The sequence below is a fragment of the Podarcis muralis genome, chromosome 1 (assembly GCF_964188315.1).
Source record: "Podarcis muralis chromosome 1, rPodMur119.hap1.1, whole genome shotgun sequence".
Lineage (NCBI taxonomy): Eukaryota > Metazoa > Chordata > Lepidosauria > Squamata > Lacertidae > Podarcis > Podarcis muralis.
In genome coordinates, this window is record NC_135655.1 from 85399602 (window position 1) to 85422546 (window position 22945).

Consider the following 22945-nt stretch of genomic DNA (forward strand, 5'->3'; position numbering starts at 1 on the left):
ACTACAAATAACCATAAATCGAAATGGTGGGAGGAATGGAAGATAACCCTTTTGTCCATTGTGATCATTCTGACAGTGCATAGAACATACTGTGGCACGTTTGTGTTCTGCCATCCTTCTGTCTCCAAAACAGAATCTCCTCATGGTTACCAAGTACTTCCTTTCAGTGGAAGTCAATGATATTTTGTACTGAGGCATTGTAATAGATATAGAGATGTCTCACTTTCTCTTTTCATCCATCAGACAACAACATATTATGCTAAAAATGATTCTGGCCTTGTATAGGTGAACTAATATCTACTACCACCAAGCCATTGGGTGTCTGAAATGCCATAAACTCCGATATGACCAGAGCCACATGTGTACTTTACTTTTCTGAAGGCAGTTAATAGCACACTGCACAAACAGAAGTGGTGAGAGAGGGATCCCAGGATTCGCTCTTGGTTCCACTTCCCAAAGCACAAGGTTGAAGTTGGTTACTGTTCCCAATTTCTTATTTCTAGTTCCTACAAAAATTCAAAACAGCAGCATGAACAGCCTCAATAAAGAACTGAAGTTTATACAATGCCTCTATAATACAAGTAACCACAGTCTGGCAGGCAACCTGGCAATGAGAATATTACACCCGTAACGATCACACCAGCAGTAGAGGAATTCGGATTTTATTTTTCCAAGAGAGTCTGTTTCTCATTTCTTCAGCTGCTCTGTTAGGCTGTGTTCACAAAACAGTCCTTCAGTTTATTAGATGTACTTCAAGTCACCAGCATTCTTTGTGCTCATTCACATAAAGGAGTAATTAAAAATGACTATTACTCATACTTAAATCTAAGCACAACCAAGAGGTCTCCTGATTAGGCATTTGATTTGTGATGTTGAATGTTGTCTGTTAACTCTGTTCTATCCTGTTTCCCCTTTGTTTAAACCAATTCATAAACCAAGAACTTACACATTCACTACTAATAATGAACCATATGTTGTAGATATTACTCTACATTTATTATGCTATTTTTGTGATATACAAATGACATGAGAAAACTTGGTATACTTATTTGTATAACATTCTTGTTTATAAAACACAGTAAAAAGTTATTCAAAAAAGAAAATAAAAAATGAGTAATTTAACACGTAAGCTTTTTAGTTCTCCAGAAATTGTTCATCAGACTACATGGTAAACAAAGCAGGGGAAAGGGGGGGGGGGAGTTAGGTAAAGCCACGAATGCATCATTCCATCTTAAGCCTTTTGCAAGATACCTTGTGGCTTTGCTACCAGTCTACATTTTCTCCCACCCACCCTGCTGTTTACCATTTTGCCTGATGAAGACTTCTGGAGAACTCAAAAGCTTGCATGCCATTTTGTGACATTTTTGTTGCCCTAATTAATATGTTGTGCTAATATAGGTTCTGGAATGCTGCAGTATTGTGAGGCATGCATTTTATTTTATTTTTAGTGAGAAATGTTTCGTCTTAGCTCCACCTTTACGCTGAAAGCTGTCAGAAGCCACTGTCACTGCCATATTCCCCACCTGCAATATAAGGACAATGGATTGTGTTACTATTGGCAGAGCAATTCTTAAAACGTTTTAAACCCTTCTTTAAACACACACAGAGACATTTTTTCCAAACGAAATAACCTGAGTTAAAAAAGAATACGACCCGTCCCTTCTTTGTTGGTTTTTATTTTCTTTTTAGAAGGGAGCGGCGGGCATACTCCGCAGCCCACTCGTAGCTATAATTTCTCCATGGTTTTCCAATAGACGGCCTTTTCCTTTTCGCCCTGGAAGCGGAAGGTTGAAACAGCCTCAGAAGAAACCCCAGGATTTCTATTTCTGCAGGAAGCTGAATAGTAGCCTCTCTTAACTTTTCCTATCTCTATTCTTGAATAGCAGGGACTGAGCGGCTTGCGCATGCGTGTCGCATGAAAACATCCCGCTTCACGCTCCGAGGCCGATGCACGTGATCGCTGAGTCGCTCTGCCTCGGCGTCTGTATGGCTGCTGCGGCTGCTTCCGGCCGCGGCTGTCAGGAGGACTCCTCGCTCCTCCCCCGCCCCCTTCCTGATCGGTGGCTGAAGAGATGGCGAGCGGCGGCGGCGGCGGCGGCAGCTCGGATGTCCTGGCGGCAGAGGCAGGGGAGCCGGTGCCGGTGCCCGGTGGCTGCGCGGCCGGAGGCGAGGAGGAAGAGGAGGAGGAGCAGGAGGTCTTGGCTCTGGCCGTCCACCTGAGGCGGCGCCTGAGGGGCTGGGAGGCGACGGTGGCCGCCGTGCAGCGGCTGCTGGTCTGGGAGAGGCCGCCGCAGAGCCTGGCCGGGGCCGCCGCGCTCGGAGCTGCTCTGTGGTGAGAGGAGGCGGAGGCCACTACGGGGGGGGGGCGCAGGATGGAGCCCCGGGAGGTAGCGCGCGCGCGCGCGGGGGGGGGGGTGTTGTTCACGTGCGTGGCAGCGGCGGCGGTTAGGAACCGCGCGAAGGGGGCTGAAAGTAGAGCGGGCAGGTAGATGGGGTCGTGGATGCGCCTGACGTGGTTTCAGCTGGGCGACCGGTTCTCTCTTGGCGAGAGGAAGCAGGCCAGGCTGCAAGAGAGCCCCGGGCTTAGGGTCACCTATCCTGCTGCAAATTTAATACCACATAGAGCTGTTCTCCTACGCGTGCTTATTTGGGAGTAGACCCCTATTGAAATCCGTTGGACTTACCTCAGAGTAAACGTGGATAAGCTTGTGCTCCTCATAATCTTCCAGTTGTCTGCAGGGAAGCTTTCTAAGGGAAAGGAATTGCCAGTCTGGTGTGAGGTGGGCCTGTGTGGCACCTTTAGGGTAGCGTTTTCTGATGTGGGTCAAGGGTAGGATTGCTCAGGAATAGCCATTCTGTTTCATTCTAAGTATCTGCCATGCATTATTCTGGAAAAAGTTGATAGCCCCATGCGATTATGTTTTACTTATGTATGTAACCCTTCCCTTCTCTAAAGATCTCAGGTTTTCATATACAGTGGTATCTCGGGTTAAGTACTTAATTCGTTCTGGAGGTCCGTTCTTAACCTGAAACTCTTCTTAACCTGAAGCACCACTTTAGCTAATGGGGCCTCCTGCTGTCACTGCACCGCTGGAGCACGATTTCTGTTCTCATCCTGAAGCAAAATTCTTAACCCAAGGTACTATTTCTGGGTTAGTGGAGTCTGTAACCTGAAGCGTATGTAACCCGAGGTACCACTGTATAGGGTTTCTCTGGCTGTTCTCATAGCAACCCTGTAGGGTTGGTTGAGCTTAGTAATAATCAGTTGCCCAAGTCAGTAAGCTGGAGTTTGGACCAAGGTCTCCCCAAATCAATTAAAACACACATACAATTTGTGCAAAGATTTTGGTTGGGACATTTGGAAATAGGTCTCTTGAGGTTAGGGAATTGTGGGGAAAGGTACTGGGGAGGCTAGTATGAGGAATTGAGGAAAGTGGAATAGGTAAGAAATTTGCAGTTGTGGAAGGGAATCTAGGGCTGTGAAGTTGAGTGGTAGTTGCAAGGGAGAGATCTGGTAAAATGTAGTTATGCAGTGGTGATGGAAAGGCCTTGCAACAGGTAAAACTACACAGTGCATGTTTAAAAGATCAAAGTTGATATGAGCAATAAAGCATTTGAGAATGGAGGATATTTGGTTGTGAATTCCCTCCATGGCCAAGGATTATCCTATTTTAAAGGAGGCACAGGTGTGCAGGGACATCCCCCACAAGTTGGAGTCATTCTGAAAAGAGCAGCACTTCTCCCAGAAGTAAGAGCAATGTAAAGGAACACTGAGATGAATTGCTAATTGATAGTGGGTGGAATATGCATTAAGATTGTATGACTGTCTGGATCACTACTGCAGCCCCAAAGTAATTCAGATGGGCCTTTAAATGTCATCTGACTTTTGGATTCTTGGCCTTATCTTCTGAAAGTTAAAAAAGAACTGCTAGATACCTTTAAAATCAGCAGATCTCTGGACACCATACTTTTGCCCAATTTTGGTATCACTCTCTAGCAATCTAGAAGCTTCTGTTTGGAAACAACAACAAATCATAAAAGCAATGTAAATCCTTCTTTTGTGGTTCTTCATTAGTATGAGAAAAGTGGCAATTCTAAATATTCTTTCCTGGGACCAATTTTCTGTGCACTATGAAGGGAGGCAGATGACTTTAAAATAATGGACCCTGAAAGCTTAGTCAAAGAAACTCATAAAATCTTTGCTTCTTCGTGTAGATCTGCAAAAATTGTGAGATGACATGAGTGATTTAAAAGATAGGAAAGCATGGGAAACTTTCATTTGCTCCTACTTGGCACTAACATTACATTTTGGAGCAGTTTTCAATATCCTTTATAAACAAATCCAGAATGGTGCCTCAAGTTATAATTATCGTTGGGAGTGGAAGGATGTTCGGTCCAGACGTCTAGTGAAAAAATGATTGCACCAACCTGTAGCAAACTTTTGCTTATCTAATTGTTAAAATTCATCCCAGATGTCTGGGGGTAAAAAAGTAAGTTCAACACCCTTCCCCCTGGATTACTTGCTTATTTCAGCAATAAGAATCTACTTTACAGGGAGTCAGTACTGGGCTCAGCAGGTCAATGGTCTACTACTTTCACTGGCAGAGAAGCTCTAGAGTCGCAAGTCAAAAACTTTCCCAGCCCTAGTCCCTGAGACTCTTAACTGACGATAGCAGGGACTTAACATTGGACTTTCTACATGCCACACATGTACTCTGCCTATGAGCTATAGAGAAGAGTATAGAACAAGCTGCATGCATGAGTCAGTAGTGGGGTTCCCTCCTTGAAATTTGTCTGTCTGAGACTACTTCTGGTCTTGTATGGATGAAATTCTGTTGCCCCTGGTCACAGTGCAGTCATGGATTGATTAAGTCCCTGGTGGACCCAAGAAGGCTTTGCTTTGAGGCATATTTTGTGGTGTCTTCTACACTTGATCTAACAAGGATTGCAGTCACAAGCTTAGGATGTGGGACTTAACATTGGTTGGGTTTAGCGTCATGTAGACTTCCCTCTTCACTCTCAAAGTATAAACAGACCTCTCCCTGACGCACGGGTGGTGCCAAGAGCGCCTCCAGGACTTGGCTTGTGATAAACACGGACTGCTACTAGCAGCTGCAGATAATTGGAGACTCGCCCAGGAGTGTTTCTACTTAGAATTTGTGCACTCACTGTGTACAACCCACATGGTTCATACTATCCCCAGCTTGGGCCTGGTAGCTTAGTAGTAACCCCTGGCAATGTGCCAGGCTGGGAGTAAGCCCTACAAGCTGTGCTCTTGTTAAGCCTGCAGTGGATGAGAACTGTAGTGCTAGCACATTCCTTGTTTTCTGCCTATCCTGCCTCTGCGCACACAGCAACATTGAACAAGCCTGTGTGGTGGAATCCAGCATACAGCTGGGGGGGGGGGGACATCCTGTTTACTCTTGCAGACAATGAGCTGACTGTCAGCAGAGCAGATTCACAGGCTGGAGTCAAGCAGGGGTTGGTAGTACACTTCCAGAGACTGCAGTTTGTGGAGATGTTAATTTAAACTACAGTAGAAATGTTTTTTGTTATAATACTTAATAACAATTTAAGAGAAGGGAGAAAGTTCCTGCCAGAAAATATTTTCTTATTAAAAGAAGAAAAATTCTCAAACAGTAATACATACAGGGCTAGAAAGAGAAGAAAACATAACATAAAAGAAGCCAGCAGCATATTTTTTAGGTACCCGCCATGCTCGGGCTAATATATTTCAAATTACTAGGTGCCACCAACATCATTTTTCTAGTTGACTGGATGCCTGTAATTTTTAAACCTTTAATTACACAGAGTACAGGTCTCTAAACTGTACACTCATGGTCCGATGCATAGAAATCCAGTGCCTATAATAGATTTCAGTTGGAAGCTGTATACAAGACTTTCAAGGATGTGAACTTCTGCCAGTGATAGCTCAAATAGGTAGAAAATAAAAAGGAACAGGGGTGTGCATCCCATTCCCACAATAAGCTTTGGGTGAACAGAAGAGTATATTTTGTCAGAGTGCATTAATTCATTTATTGCCCAACACTTTCGTTCAGTGTTTCGTTCAGTTTTTTAAACACAGGACACTGTCAAATGTGTTGGTCTAAGCCATTGCCAATGATAGTCAAACACGCATAGAAAAGAATAAAGAACTGGGGAAGGGATGCAATAAACTTTGGTATATCACAAATCATACACCCACATCTGCAGGATGGTACCCTCTATCAGACAGCATAGAATCACGTCAGGCCCAATGCTTTTTGGAGTAGCAAGGTGCTATCAATTGCATGGGTCTACACCAATAATAAGGTCCATATAGTTAAAAGGTCCGTATAGTTAAAGCCATGGTCTTCCCAGTAGTGATGTATGGAAGTGAGAGCTGGACCATAAAGAAGGCTGATCGCCGAAGAATTGATGCTTTTGAATTATGGTGCTGGAGAAGACTCTTGAGAGTCCCATGGACTGCAAGAAGATCAAACGCATCCATTCTTAAGGAAATCAGCCCTGAGTGCTCACTGGAAGGACAGATCGTGAAGCTGAGGCTCCAGTACTTTGGCCACCTCATGAGAAGAGAAGACTCCCTGGATAAGACACTGATGCTGGGAAAGATGGAGGGCATAAGGAGAAGGGGGCGACAGAGGATAGTGTTTTGGTTGGATAGTGTTTTTGAGGTTACCAGCATGAGTTGGATAGTGTTTTCGAGGTTACCAGCATGAGTTTGACCAAACTGTGGGAGGTAGTGGAGGACAGAGGTGCCTGGCGTGCTCTGGTCCATGGGGTCACGAAGAGTCGGACACGACTAAACGACCAACAACAACAACAACACCAATAATTGTCAAAATATGTACAACTCTACTGCTGGATGTGTGAGTATATGGTTTGGTGGTTCCTAAGTTCCATCTTATTTTTTTACACATTTTGGTTGTCGTTGGCATAGTTTCACACCACACAGTTTCTTGTGTCCAAGCACTGTGTTGCTAGACCAAATGCAATTTGGGTATAACCATTGTGGTGGTCCAAAGCAAGTTTGGGTTGCACAAACCCAGTTCCTTATTCTTTTCTACATACACTTCAGGTTACATACGCTACAGGTTACAGACTCCGCTAATCCAGAAATATTACCTTGGGTTAAGAACTTTGCTTCAGGATGAGAACAAAAATCGTGCAGCGGCGATGCAGCAGCAGCAGGAGGCCCCATTAGCTAAAGTGGTGCTTCAGGTTAAGAACAGTTTCAGGTTAAGAACAGACCTCCAGAACAAATTAAGTATAGGACTGTATAGGACACTGGTCTATAGTGTTGGACTTGGACCTTGAAAACTTTGAAATGTACTCTAGCATTTGGCACAATATGGCCTAGATCAGACATAGGCAAACTCGGCCCTCCAGATGTTTTGAGACTAGAATTCCCATCATTCCTGACCACTGGTCCTGTTAGCTAGGGATGATGGGAGTTGTAGTCCCAAAACATCTGGAGGGCCAAGTTTGCCTGTGCCCGGCCTAGATCAAGTGCCACTGACGAGTGCCAAGGCACCTGCAAAGGCTTTAACTGATGCCCCAGATACTGAGCTTTCATAAGTAAGTAAGTAAATCTGTAGCCCTCCTAGAAAGGAAGTAATGGGGTAAAATGTGCAGATACTTTTTCAGCAATTTCTGTGAAATGAGTGAGTGTGAGATGGCCTCTTTTAACTTATGTCTTTGTCCCTGTAACTTTCCAGGCTGTTTTCCTCCACTTCATTGCGTCCTCTATTCCTCCTCAGCATGGGCTTTATTGGTGTTCTCCTGTTGGAGAGATGGAAGCCTCAATTCCTGTTGGATTTCTCAGGTAAGTGAAGTAGTGAAGGTTGTACAAGTAAAGGAAGTGGTGTAGTTCTGGAGCAGGGATAATCTTGGTTGATTCTTGCACTTTTGCAAGTTCAGTTCATTGCTTCCTGTCCTGCTGTGATTTCCTGCTGATCAAGCCTTGAACTAACAGTTCCCCCCTTTTTGCTGTACTACACTGAATAAAAAGTAGCAAGTAATTGGAGTTCTTTGGACTAAAGGCACTTGGTTAATATTTGCTGGGGGTTTTTTTTCATCTCTTTGCTTCTGCTCATGTTGAGAATGCACATTACAGCACCTTTCTGTTTGTTGAGGGCAGTCATGTGAGAAATGCTGTTTGGCTGAAAGATTAAAGGTAGCAATTTGTTTTGTACAGTTAGATCTTAAGGAGTGTGGATGTAACTGCCTGCAAGTCTTAACAAATTTTGGATTAAATAGGTGGTATCATGAGTGCCTGAGTGAGAACCAGGCAACTATGTGGTGTTGGCCTACAATGTCTAATGTCTTTCCTTCACTGTCCTCAAGAAACATACCCCTGGTGAGCTCAGTATGTGGAGCACCAGTGGCTAGCCTTTTGTTGGCCCAAGGTCTGTATATGTTCTTGACCAACCTTCCAGGGGTCCCATGAGAGCAGTGAGTGTAACCAGAAGTGAGTCACCCCACTCTCTCTTTTGCACACAGAGAAACAGCTTCCGTTCTCAATTGGAAGGGCAGATTACCAAAGGGGGCAGCGGTTTTTGAAATTTCTCCACTCATTGAATGATTGCTCTGGTGGCTGGGGGGGGTGCAAATTGTATCCCCATCTCCATCTCAGTGCTGTATCTACTTTAATTTCTTCTTCTTGCCACTGCCAAATGGGTGTAGTTTTTGAAAGCCATAAAAATTTGCTTGGGGGTGGGATCACTTCCACATGGTGGAATCTCTAATCAACTCTTTTTAGGACAATTTTTAGGACACATATGAGCAACAACTTGCAGAGTCTGGTTTTCATTAATCAGTATATATGATGTTTCACAATGTCTTCAATCCTCCAAGAAAGAAGCTGATCACAAGATGTTAGAGGGAGTCTATTGTCTGGATTTAATATTGAATTGCCCAGACATCAAACCCTAAACAAAATACTGGCAGGCAGTGGTTTAGAAAAACAGAGACCTAGGTGCCCTGTTCAAGCAGGACTTGTAAAAACATTGCAGCCCAGAAAATTGGATCACACACTCTTCTTGTGCAGTAAGGTGTATCATGTCAGTTTCACTTTGTGATTTTTGGAAGGTTTCCCATGTCACAGAATGATGCAAAGCACCAGTAATATCACTCTTAGCAACGGATTTCTGCTTTAATCTTCCAGTGCAGGAGGAATTTCCTTTAGAGTAGCAGGATCAGCATTATTTTATTTTTATGTTAAATATTACTTGAGTTAAGTTAAGGCTGTTTTGTTCCAGATAACTGCTGACAAAGAGCAGAGTTGCTGTGGGGTTACATAAGACAAAATAGTAGGCCAGCCATGGTGAGCTGAGGGTTATTTTCTTCCTACTTTTGTTAAACGACCTGGTGAGCAGAACTACTATCCAACTTGGTTTATGTAAGTTCAACTGACAAGCCACCTATCCGAGAAGCATCTAATGTTGACCCTCATAACTGACACAGTCATCCTGATTAGATCCCAGGCGGATTCTGTTGTGATCCTTATGAATCGTATTGGAGCTGTATCATTAAATAGGAATGCAGCTTCCTCCCTGTTTGAAGGACCAAGAAGAGGAGTTCTGAACATGATGAACATTTTTCATATGCAGAATACAGCCAAATTCATAGAGAGACTGTACTGAGAAATTCACTGTGGATTCAAGGTTAATAACTTGCTGTTGCAGTGGACTGAGATTTCTGTGTGATCTTTCAGGCCCATAGGACTGCTACACAAGGTGAAGCGATTGTTAAGTGAGCAGCACAATGCCCCTGCCAGAGCTAACAAAGGCTGCATTAGCTTCCTTGTTGGTGCATTAGGAGGTACAAAACGGCATGGTGTAAACAGTTGCGTTCCTGCTGCCCCAGTACATGATGCCTGGATTCAGCACTCTGGCAAGCAACAGTACTGAAATAACAGGCAAGCACAGTAGCCCATGTATTTGGAGCTGCTGTAAACAAACATTACAGCCAGGCTTCTGTGTTAACAATAGTAGCTTTTCACACTCCTGAAATGGGCCCAAGATTTTTCATGTGGGCAGTGACTGCTGCAATGCCTGAGTACCCACCAGAATCTCTGCTGCCCAAGGAAGATGGTGATTGGCTCCCTCTGTTAGGGCTGATTGCCTGGAATCTGGGTCACAGACTTAACAAGATTGCTTTCCGCCGCTCCACTGCTCTATTCACCAGCCTGTCAGCTCTGTGTATGTGGCCCAGGGGAAAGCCCTGAGCTAGCCCCAAGCACTGTAGCTTGTACAGACTGTGTGCAGCTGACTGCACATTATAAATAACAGCATAGCACGTCAGCTACACTAGATAGTCATATCTGATGAGCTTTGAATTCTAGCTTCAAATCTCTAATGCAAAAGAGCTTATTCACACACACCTTCTCTACAACTAGGCTCAAACAAAGGTCACATTTTAAGGTGCTCTCTGGGTGGCTTTGTAAAGCCAGGGTTCCTTTTTTCCTCACATAATATATTTTATTGAAATTTGGAAGAAAATACAAAGATTGATGTCAGGTATCTTTTTATCAAGACTAAAAAACTATCCTAAATAAAAACACAAATCAGAAAGAAAAGGGGAAAAACAAGATGAAGAAAAAAGAAGAAGAAAAGGGGGGGGTGAGAAAATGAGAACTTCTGATTCTTCATCTGTCAGCTATATGTAGAAAATTATTCAACACATCCACTCCAAGATAAACACCCAACAAATCTGCTTTCAAGAAACCAATGCCAAGGTTTCTTCATACTGTGTTCCAAGGCAATCCAACTTCTACATCAAGAAAATTCCAATCCTGTGCCCAAACTCAGTTATTCGAGTAAATGTGTGGTTTATGTAGCGCAGGCTTCCTCAACCTCAGCCCTCCAGATGTTTTGAGACTACAATTCCCATAATCCCTGACCACTGGTCCTGCTAGCTAGGGATCAAGGGAGTTGTAGGCCAAGAACATCTGGAGGGCCAAGGTTGAGGAAGCCTGATGTAGCATATACCTTCTCAGTTTTGATTACATCTGAATTAGTTCAGGAAGTTTGTTCAAAGTGCTGACCTCTTTGATGAGTGTCGGGTGTACAGCAGAGGAAAAGCCAAATGCATGTATAGAAGTGTGATTTGAAGTGACATTGGAATGAGGACACAGATACTTTTGCACCCTGGAACTTTATGTGATCCCTGTCTCTTTCCAAAGTGCATATTTAAATACAAGAGTAAGAGAAACGCTTGTGGAAATAATACAAGAAGCCACCTGAGATTCTCACATATCAATTTTGGTACCAACAACCCTGCCCAGAGCACCCTCCCCACCTGTTTTTTGAGTTTGCTCAGACTTTGGCGATTGCTTACTGGCAAAATATGTTACTATTCAAACCTGTTGGCCAGAGCTATGAGAGAGAAAGTTCCTCAGCAGAGGTGGGCTGTGCTCTGTTTCAGAACTCCCTCTTCCCCAGTTGCAATTTTGTCAGTTGGAGTATGTCTTGGGACATCAAATAATGCAGATCTTCTGTAGTTGTGTGTGCGCAGCTACATAGAACATGATAGCTCTGTTGGTTAGAGCATGGTGCTGATAATACCAAGGTTGCAGGTTTGTGTTATCAGTGCCCTGCTCTAACCAAGTGAGCTATCATGCTCTAAGTGCTGAAGGCCAGGCTGTTGAAGGAAGTAACCTCTAGCATTTAAACTGTCACACTTCTCTTACTGCTTAGCTGAATTATATTTTTCTTCTTTCTCCTGCAGTGCAGCCATTGGAGGAACCTAGAAGAGACAGGTAGGTTTGCTCTGTATTGTCTTCATAGTGGAGATGGTGCTTGCCACCCTTCTGCCTTGCCTGTTCTCTTTTACTCAGTATTTTGACCTGTGTCATGACCTGAAAAGTGCTTCCCCAAATGGGTTTGTAGGGCTCCTTACTCATTTCCCTTCCTTAATGGGGTCAGGTTTGGTTCTGTTTTTGGTTTCTAGAAATTGGAAGAGTCGGATGGATGCCTTCTTCTCAGGATTTAATGGCATTTCAAGGCCAAGAGGAGGCGCTCAATTGTAGTCGTCACCTACTGGGTGGATGTCTGTCCTGAAAATGCCACCTGAGGCATGGGGAGAGAGTCCTATTCCACAGGCAGAGGTTCTTGTGCAAGTCCTTGTTAGCAGGACTAGTAAGTTGAATCCTTCCCCTTTTGGGTGGGCTTCACCTAACCAGCCCCATTGGTGAAAGCCCTGCTCAAGAACTTTGCTTGTGGCTTTCCATCCTCTCTTTCCCTCACCCCACAAATTGGCTCTGGGGGAGTTGGAGGAACCAATGAGGGAAGATGCAAGCTGGATTATTTACACATATGGGACAATTGAAAGAGGTCAACATTTGGCCATAACTTTGTTCCACAACAACTTTGATAGCTTTCTGTTAATACTGCCTGCAGGAAGTGATTCTCTGTTGCTTGTGGCAAGCATACTTGGAAGGTCTAAAGTACTGATACATTGTTTCCATCCCTGTAGTGACAGTGAGATGGCAAGAGCGCAGCCTCACCTGTTAAGTGTCCCAGAGCTCTGTCGTTTCCTGGCAGAGAGCTGGATTACCTTCAGATTGTACCTTCAGGAGCTGCTGCAATACAAGAGGCAAAACCCTGCTAAGGTAAGCTGGGAGTCATCAGGCCCTCTCAGGAAAAATCCTGGAACATGACTACTTTCCCCCATGGTGCCTTTGGGCCCTGGCTTGTTAACACATACATACATACATACATACATACATACATACATATTCAAATACATTTATTCAAATACAAATATGTATTCACAGTTGCTCCTAGCACTTAGGGATGCTTCACACTGGATTATTTTTCTACATGGATATTGCTTCAGTTTAAGAAAGGATGTGCATACACAACAACATGTGGTGTAAACGTTGTATTCCAAACAGCAATTTTACGGGAATCTAGTATTCTTCACAATACATGTGGAAACAAAAAATGGGAATAGGGTTTTAACCAAGTATGCCAATACAGACAAGGTACAGTGTGTTCCAGAAACTATCCTGAGAAAAATAGCTGAGGGCAGACATACCCTTAGCCTGCACATATGTGTTGATGTTTCTTTGTAGATGTCACTTCTTTGTTTCTTTTTCCTCCGCTGCCACCCAGTTATGTTTAGTAATCCAAAATGCATAATGTGATATATTTGTGTTGCAACTCTGTTCTTTCATTGCAGAGGTGCATTTCTATGTGATGGCCTCATTCCTGCATTGAAATGTGAGATTGTTGCTTGCAGCAGTTGCTCCATATAAGCAATAAATGAGCAGTTCTGGCCCTGAGCAGAATTCAGATTTTCTTGCTGTAGTGCCTGGGATTTATGAGCATAATGGCAAGCAGCTCTTTCTATTGATTAATTAATGGCCTGTCCTTGGAGGAGAAAGCATTACCTTATATTATATAGTCAAGATCATTTAAAGGGAAGGCAGGTAGAGAGGGGAGTAATGTATGGGCCTTATTTTATCTCAGGATGAGGGAAGTCCTGAAATCTGTTCCAGTCACCTTTTGCCAGTGGCAAATTTCTTCCATTTCCATAGACAGCCTTAATAGTGAATCAAACACATACTCCTTTCAGAGTGTTGGGATTGGCATAGAAAAAGTCAGGCTTTTTCCTCTTGTAGTCAGCTATTTGCCCATTTGTCAGTTACTTTCAGACATGCAGCTTGCTGTTGCAGGTACTTCTGGATCCCCACCCGGCTCTGTTATAACACTACCTGGCAGCAGCACCCGGGAGCAAAAGAGTAGCCAATCATTCTGGCATGGCAGATGCGCAAAGCATGCAAAATGGCTGTGTGGGTGAATACAAGCAGTTATTAATTAGAACAAGGCCCTCTCGGATTGGGGGCGTCTCTTGAGCCATTGCAAAGGTGGCTTATTGGCTGTCCTGGGAATGCTTCCACTGTGCTAAACCTTTCTTCTCCATCTTCTTTCGCCTTGTACTTCCAGTTTTGTGCCAGAGTCTGCTCAGGATGCTTGATCTTAGCAATAGTAGGACACTATGTTCCTGGAATCATGATTTCCTACATTGTCTGTGAGTATAACTGGGCTGTTTTATCCCTTAAAACTAGACATGTGACTTAACTAAGCATATGCCCAGGATTTTCCTTTATCCAGCTCATTTAAAAGAAATTAAAAACACATAATAGTTCCGACACCTTGTGGGGAACAGGGACATAGATTGAATTTAATGAGGCGCAGCTGGTGGAGGGCTGGACACTGAGTATCCTTTGGAAAATTGGCTGCCTCTTTGTCTCTGAGAATATATGCTTCTAACACTTTCTGGACTGTCTCCAGTGCTCAGTATCTTGCTGTGGCCGCTGGTGGTGTACCATGAACTTATCCAGAGGATGTACACACGCTTGGAGCCCATTCTGATGAAACTGGACTACAGCATGAAGGTGGATACCTTGCATCTTAAACACGAAAAGAAAAGTAAGACAACAGCTCCACAGTACCTGAAATGCATAGCTTTTGATGATGGGATGCAGGATATAAGTCCCAGCAAGTAAAAATTAGAAACTGGGATGGCTAGCTAGGAGCAATCAGTCCAGTGGGGTGAGGTCCAAAATCACTGGAGATGGCTGGATTTTAATGTGCAGTAGTGTCCAGTACAGTGGTACCTCGGGTTACAAACGCTTCAGGTTACAGACTCCGCTAACCCAGAAATAGTACCTCGGGTTAAGAATGAGAACAGAAGAAGATGAGAACAGAAATTGTGTGGTGGCGGTGTGGCGGCAGCGGGAGGCCCCATTAGCTAAAGTGGTACCGCAGGTTAAGAGCAGTTTCAGGTTAAGAACAGACCTCCAGAACGAATTAAGTTCTTAACCTGAGGTACCACCATACTGTGAGGAAGCACAGTCTGTATGAAGCTTCTGATAAAATATTCCTCTGGTCCTCTTTTTATAGGACTAGTTCCACTGATGTCCCATTAAGCATTTTGTATATGTTTTCTAACAGAGCGTCAAGGAAAGAGTGAGCCCGAAGCTGGCAATGAGCCAATGGCAGAGACTGAAAGTGAGAGTGAGGCGGAGCTGTCTGGGTATTCTCCAGTGGTAAGAGCATGGGAAGGGATACATGTTGGTGTTGAGCTTCATTCCCATTCATTTCTTTCAAGTGATGTGAGTTTGCCTGCAGGGTTGGAAGGTCTGAGATCTTGTACTTGTTCCCTTCATAAAGGCTACTGTATTCATTCTGACTTAGGAACTTGCAGGTTTTGGAGGGCCTTCTTCCCCCACCCTCACTCCTTTGGGCCTTGCCTTATCTTCTCAACACTATTATCACCAACTGCTCTTTTTTGTCATTGTTACCACCTATGTGCTTGCTGGGCAAAGAGCCAGTGAACAAGCAGGTATTGGCATCTGTTGCCCCTCCTTCTCACTTTCCCAGTGGTCTTGGCCAGAGCAAAAGGCAGGTGAACAAGGAGATTGCAATGATGAAGAGGCAGAGAAGGTCCAGTGGTGGCTCGTCAGTGGTCCCACTCCTGAAGTGTGGCCCCTTAGCAGATCCATCCTGACCCTTCATGCCTGCCCTGGAAACTTGGCATGATACTTCAGATTCAGGGGGACAGAGAGGAGTAGTCAGGTTGGCATTGATGGGGGCATCTCTCTCCAAATTCTCCCTCCAACTTCTGACTCTCCAACCTTTCTTTTCAGAGCCAAAATTACTCTATCTCTCAGGGTTTAGATGGAAGAGTTAGTCTTGGAGGATAGCTCTTCCTCATTATTGCCAGCACTAATTAGATATATAACCAGCCTGGTATGTTGGATCTGGGTTCAAATTCCTGTTTGGTCAGAGTGGGTCAAGTGGGTTAAATGTTTAAGACACAACAGCATGTCCAATTTTAAATCCGGAAAATAAGATGGCAGAATCCCAAGTCACTGATTCCTCTACAGTTAATCTTACAACTAATTTTTGTAATTGGAATATCCATATTCTTGATAATCCATGCATTGTTTCCATTCAGTAAAAGGTTAATATTTTTAGTGCATCCCTCTTTGAAATCCAAGTTAATATTGGCTCAGACTCTGATGGCAGAGATTCTAGGCTAACAGGTGGGACCTAGTGGCTCCACTGTAAGGTGGAGATTTTTAGCCACAAGAACAAAAAATGTCCTCACGCTCCTCCTTTTTGCAGGTGGATGTGAAGAAGACAGCTCTGGCGTTGTCAATTACAGACTCTGAGCTCTCTGATGAGGAGGCCTCTATCCTGGAGAGTGGAGGCTTCACCGTCTCCAGAGCTACCACACCACAGCTGACCGACGTGTCTGAAGGTGCCATTTTCTTACTCCCCAAACCCAAATGCTGCATATTATTTGGGGCCACTGTGTGGTAGAGTACAAGTTGTGTGTTCCATTCTAGAGTGTTCAGAGATGAAAACTAGGATATGAAGGGTAGTTGTAGGGCTTAGAATTGATGAGAATGATGAACTTTGGGCTGAAAAGTACCAAAATCAAATCTGATTCCTGATTTCCAGACTTTGAGTGGCCCCTGAATACAGCTGTCTTCACCAGGAAACATGGATGTACTTGTTTACTATATTTTTACATGTTACCATGCAGAGTCCAGTGTCTTTATTATTTCTTGATTGATGATAGACATCCCGGACTGTTCTGTAACTTGCAGGCCATTGAGAGAATGCGAGTAGCTCCCTTACTATGGTTACTAGTGCCACACACAAACAGCCCCAAGTTCTTCTGCATCATTGTTAAGTCTTCAGGGATTAGCTGTCCACTCTAGGCTCTCCTTGCCTGAGCTTTGATCCCCCTACACTCTTCTCCCCCACCTAAGATGAACAGCTGACATTACCAAGGCAACATATTTCACTGAGGATTGCAGTCCTTGAGGCTGTAAGCCAAAAAGACCCACTTCTTCAACCAATCCATTTCCTTGTCACCCTAGCCTTGCCTTACATCAGGAGTGGTCAACCTTTTTATACCAAGGGCAGCAATTCCTCTCTGCCAGTGATTGGTGGACTGAGCAGAAAATGTAAATTTTGCCTCTGTATAGTAGGCTACTTTCTAAGCACACTTGCACACCCATTTCTCTCCTCCATCCAGGCCAGCAAGAGGCAGTATCAGAATTCAGTGACACATCCCAGCCAGGCAAAAACACTCGAGGAAGGGCTAGTGAGAGGTGTGGCTTTGGCAGAGAAGGGTGTGGTGAAGTAGGAAGTGTAGCCTTACCAAATCCTGAGGGCCAGATGGAGAGGCCTAGAAGGCTGCATCTGGCCCCGAATCTGAGCTTCCTTTCCCCTGAGCATAACTTTTATTCATTTGCAAGCCTCCTACCCCCAAACCACACACAACAGTGTAAATTGCAAACCATAAAGGACGGTATTTTAATGCAGAAACTAGCACACTTGTACTATATAGATGTTGTAGTAGCTAGTGGTAATGTGGTATCATTACTGCTAAATCTCTGTGTATGTGAAAATCCAAAGTATTGGGTCTTGTTCCATAATAGCTCATTTACACACTTAGAAGTAGCAGTTGCAGCCAATTCCACTGCAGTAGCATGCAGAGCTTTTCCTGAGGCTTTACCAATGAGGAAGAACCTGGTGGAGTAACTTCAGGGAGCCCCAGCCTGCAATGCTAAGTATGATTGTTGTTGTTTGTATAGTGCCTTAGAGTGCTTTGAAGCACATCAGCTTTGTTATCATGTTATCCTAGCTACCTTGTATGATAGGTCAGGGTTGTTGCCATGGTGCATGTTGGCACCAATGACGTGGGGAAATGTCATGTAACCCTGGAAACACAATTTAGGTAGCTAAGTTGGAGGTTGAGAGCCAGGACCTTCACGGTAGATTTATTTTAAATGCTACCTTTTCCATGCACAAGGTCAGCTAGACAGGCAGGGCTGAGCAGTTCAGTGTATGGATGAGTTGGTGGAGAGGTTTGGATTTGTTAAGCACTGAGAAGTGTTCTGGGACAAGCCAGGGAGAGGCTCCATTTCAGCCGGGATGGAACCAGACTATATATGCTTAAAGTCTAAAAGGTGGCAGAGCAGCTATTCAGCCACTTGAAGCTGAGGATCATCTTGTTTGGGGCAAACAATCCAGGGGAATCCAGGAAATTTCAGGGTGGTTAGTTTAATGTCTCTTCTGGGAAAACTGGTAGCAAGCATAATTAAAGATTGGAATACCAAGCATATAGAAGGACAAGCTTTGCTGAGGCAGAATCAGTGTGGCTTCTGCAAGGGTAAATCCTGTGTTTGAGAATGTCAGCAAGCACATATAGAGAGAGAAAGAAGTGATCCAGTTGACATAGTGTACTTAAACTTTCAAAAAGCCATTGACTATGGAGTCCCTTGCCCAAGACACCTGATTAAGTTTAGCAGCTGTGAAATAAGAGGACATGCTGTTATAGATCAGGACTGGTTAAGAAACAGCAGAGAGTAGAAATTAATGAAGGGTTTTCCCAATGCAGTGGTGTCCAAACTTTTTTCAAAGAAGGCCAGATTTGATGTAGTGAAGGGCCATGAGGGCCGATCAAAGGGCCAACCAAAGTTTTTAAGCTTTTTTCAGGATTAAAGTTGTGGAGGTTTTTTTTTAGGATTTTACCCCAGGAAATAAACAGCCACAGGGGCCGGATTAAACCTACCAGCAGGGCCGAATTAGGCCCCCAAAATGGACTTTGGACATGCCTGCAATAGAGGGATGTAGGAAGTGGGGTCCACCAAGGTTTGGTGTTGGTACTGGTGCTTTTTAAACTTGTTCATAAATGATCTAGAGTTGGGAGTGAACAATAAGGTAGCCAAGTTTGCTGCTGATACTAAATTGTTAGGGGTGGTTAAAACAGAAAGGAATTGCGATGGGCTTCAAAAGGAGAAGTAGACATTAAAATGGGAAATGCAATTAAATGTAAGCAATGTAAGATTATGCATGGTGTAGAGAAAGAGAGGTGTTTCTCATAATACAAAAATCTGAGGACATGTAATGAAGCTGTATGTTGGAAGATTCAGAACAGACAAGAGGAGGTTCACATAGCACATACCGTAGTTTAAACTATGGAATTAGTTCCAACAAGGCGTAGTAATGGCCACCAATGTGGATGGATTTAAAAGACAAATTTCTGGATGATAAAGCTGTCAATGGCTGCTGGCCACAATGGCTTTGTTCACCGTCCACTAGTGTGTCTGAATTCCAGTTGCTGGGAGTTCCAAGCGGGAAGAGTGCTGTTTCACTCATGTCCTGCTTGTGGATTTCTCATAGGCATATGAGAACAGGATGCAGGACTAGATGGGGCTTAGGTCTGATTCAGCAAGGCTGTTCTTATGTTTTTATTGCCCCCATATTGTAGTGCAGGGGGCAGGAGTGAGAATGAGATAGTGGTGGTATATCTAAAGCACCTAATGAGTACATGGCAAAAGTGAGATTCAAACCAAGGAATTCACACTCTTCATAGCCACTATGATACACAGCTTTCATACATCAGCATTAATGTGCATGATACTGCATACATTTACCAGCTCAGATTTGTTCTGGTGAGATGATTGAACAAGAAAGAAAAGCAGTAGCAAGATCATAGTGGGGTTGGTGACTTTTAATCAGGGAGTACAGCTATAGAACAGCAGCAACTGACCTGTTAATGAAAGAATAGGAAAGAACATTTCTGTTCAAGGTCAGGATAAGATAAAGGCAAGTACCGTAAATATTCAGAAAACAGACTGGCAGCTGAGCTTGGAATGACAATTGATGATTGAGAACAGGGAATTCTGGGGTGTTTGGGGAGGCCATGTTCATATTCCCAATATGCTTTTCAGATCTGGACCAGCAGAGCCTTCCCAGTGAGCCAGAAGAGTCCTTCTCCAAGGACTTGGCAGAGTTTCCTTCTGTGGAAGAGTTTCATTCCAGAGACTTGGGACCACCCAGTGAGGATGACAACTTTGCAGTGCCTGCCCACACTGCCCACCAACTGGACTCTGCTGAGAAAGACGGCGTGGCGGCAGCAGCCATGAGTTCAGACACATCCATCCTGTGCCTGGCCTCACCCCTGCACTTTGTAAATACGCACTTCAACGGGAACGGGCAGGCAGTGGCAGGAGGAGCCCTGGAGCCCCAACCTGTCACTGCCCAAGGCCTGGGGCCGCACATCGATTCACTGAGCCAAGAGATTGTCACCACCGCTATCAGTACAGTAGTGCAGAACACCCTGTCAGCCCTGCTCCGCTCCTCTGAGGACAACGAGGGGCCTTCTCTCTCTGAGTTCCTGCCCACTGAGCCCGAGGAGAGACTGAGCTTCCAGGCCCAGCTGTCTGAGAGTGCGGAGGTGGGGGCGGCCTCTCTGCCTGGGGGGGAGGAGGAGGAGGAGGAGGAAGCTGATGATTTTGAGCTGCTTGATCAGAGGGAGCTGGAGCAGATGGATGCAGAGCTTGGCCTTTCTGGAGAGACAGAGGCTCAAGCGACACCGGCTCTCCCTCCTGAAGAAGAATCCTTGCCCAGCTCCTAGGTCCCACTGCTCCCCTGTATTTCTGCAGCTGCAAGGGAAGGACAAGTGAACACACAGCAGAGTTTGGTCTGTGCTGACTGGGGACGGCAAAACATCCACATTCACAGTGTTATGTCTGGAATAGTGAGTCCTCTTCCTAGTGTTGGCCTTCCAAGCAGGGTGTTGCGTCTTGCCCATGCTTCCTAGTGGTGATGCAATCTTTTTTGGTCTGCTGCTGCAATTTGTCTGTCTTTGTCTATTCGTTTTGTTTTTTTGCACGCCGCATCCTCAGCTAGATATCCCCGCTGCTCGCACCCACTGTTCATGCCCCCCCCAGTAGGAAGGAAAGCAGTTTTATTGGATGGAGGGGGTGCCAGAGGGTCTACATTGTAAATATTTTTATGAAAACATTGGTTTGTTTAGTTGGGAAGAGGGAGAAGGGATTGGTGGTATGGAGAAAACGGGTTGAGGTGGGTTTCTTCCCTTGAGTTAGAAATTTTGGGGTGGAGGGGAAGTAGGGCTTCAAAGGAGACATCGTGTGGAGTATATTTGCTGTCAGGACAAGATGAGGGGGCACAATTGAGCTTTGCTGCCCACCTTGTACAAGAATAGCAGCTGCTTTTGCACTTCCGAGCACTAGCCCTTTCCCTTAACTTTCACCCTACAACCCAATTTCCTTTATTCAGTTGTGTGAATATGACACCTGATTTGGGCTCCAGGAAGTGGGTAGTCTGGTCCTGTAGATTCTCAACTCCAAGGCCAGGCTGTCTGCAGGCTCTTTAATCTACTTGGGAAAACACAAAGCAATTTGCAGTGACTTGAAAGCTTCCTCTTCCACTGCTGCACTTTAAAAGCAAAATCCCCTTATATCTACTTCTTGTCACCTTTCTCTAAGGCCTGGCTGAGCCAGCTCTGCCCTATGATGTACCCTGGCCAGAGCACAATCTTCTGCTGCCCTCAGCCTTGCCTTAGGGAAAAGAGCAGAGCAGCTTGAAAAGGAATGTGTGTAGGACATTGGGAAGAACATTCTCCAACTCCAAGCTCTCTAGGCTTATCTCCACTCTACTCCCACTCTCAAATCACTTTTGAAACCTCAGGGGTTTCACTCTTTATAGTCTTTTGCTAATTGGAGTAGTGTGCCCATTTATGTTCTCAGGAGAAAGGAGGGACTAAATGGGAGTGGAGGATTGTTTGGGTTTTTTTCTCCAAAGGTGGTTACTGCCCCTGATACCTATTGCTGCTTGCAGAGGTTTGCAGAATATTAATTCTAGGATCTGATGGCTGAGTCTTTCAAATATTGATTTTAAGTTGCAATGATAAAGTGGGTTTTTTATTATATGGAAACAGAGATGCCCCCTATTGGGTGTGTATCTTTGTTAAGAGGCAGCAGTCTGTCTTCAGCAATAGCGTTCTCGGCTGAGTGGATACTGCTTGCTCCCAGTAATGGATCTCATTTTTTGCCTGTTTTCCAATGATTGCTGGAGAAGCTGGGTGGGTTGGGGAGTGTCATGAATTGGCCAGTTTCTTGCTGTTGAAAATTTTCAAGCTGGGCACTTCCAGGCGATTCCTGACGCTTTCACATTCTCACAAGTGACTGCAGCTTTGCAGATGCAGGCCCTGAAGCTGTGATAGCTTGCCCTGCAGCCCTCAGCATTTTAAACTGCACTTCTGAGAGTTTATGACCAAGGTGAAGGTGCTGCCTCTCAGCAGGAGGGGCCACCAATCAATTCCAAGCACATTTGCAAGACCCCAGTTCTTGCCTTTTGCACCCTTCAAGTTTCATCGCTTGCTGAGTCAGTCACTGGCCCACTCTTTGTATCAAGGTTGCCTGTCTCAGGTTCCTTCAGTCATAGGGCAATGATTTTCTTGAAATGCAAAATGATATTCTCCAGAGTTGGTTTACTTTCTGACCTGTGTTGCCTGCCCCATCCCATCCCATCCCAGCCCCAGTCAAATGTTGAGGGGAGGATGCCTGTTAATACAGCTTCCTCCTAATGTCTGCACTTTGGAAATGGGCAGCCATGTAGCACTGAGTGTGGAGCTTGCTCGCCTTTGTGTTGTGTCCTGAGCACAAATTTTGTTACCCCTACCACCAGCCAGAAGCCCTAGCTTTCCCATTCTGGTGCAGGAGGCATGTTATATGTTTGTGTTTTTCTCTGAAGCTCTAAGCTGTCTTCCTCTCCTTTGGTGGCAACAGCGCCATAATGCTCCATGATAGGGGCCTTCTGAGGAAGGGCTGGGAGGCTGCTGATGTCACCCAGGAAAGGCAGAGGGCTTTGAACTGTGTAGCGGTGTTTATTCTATGGCTAAATATTTAAAACAAACTGTAGTCTTTTTAATAAAAAAGGTTCAAAGATGTGAATTTTGGGTTAAAAGTTCTAACTCTTCATCTTATCCAATCACCCAGAAACAAAGTAGATTAATCCAGTTTAGCTGCTTTTGATTCTATGGGCTCTACACCTAGTGTTCCCAGAGTTTAGCCCCCATGCACAGCAAAGATGGACTTTCCAAACAA

General features: G+C 44.6%; 1 protein-coding gene across 1 annotated transcript; it reads left to right on the top strand.

Annotated features, from left to right (window-relative positions):
- Nucleotides 1–1953: 1953 nt before the first annotated feature.
- Nucleotides 1954–22792, top strand: RETREG2 (reticulophagy regulator family member 2). The gene is made up of 9 exons (XM_077934163.1): nucleotides 1954–2332; nucleotides 7719–7825; nucleotides 11731–11761; nucleotides 12478–12613; nucleotides 13953–14037; nucleotides 14301–14438; nucleotides 14964–15058; nucleotides 16140–16275; nucleotides 19766–22792. Exons 1-9 carry the CDS (start codon nucleotides 2073–2075, stop codon nucleotides 20449–20451), a joined length of 1674 nt encoding a protein of 557 aa, XP_077790289.1. The 5' UTR covers nucleotides 1954–2072; the 3' UTR covers nucleotides 20452–22792.
- The last annotated feature ends 153 nt before the right edge of the window (nucleotides 22793–22945 follow it).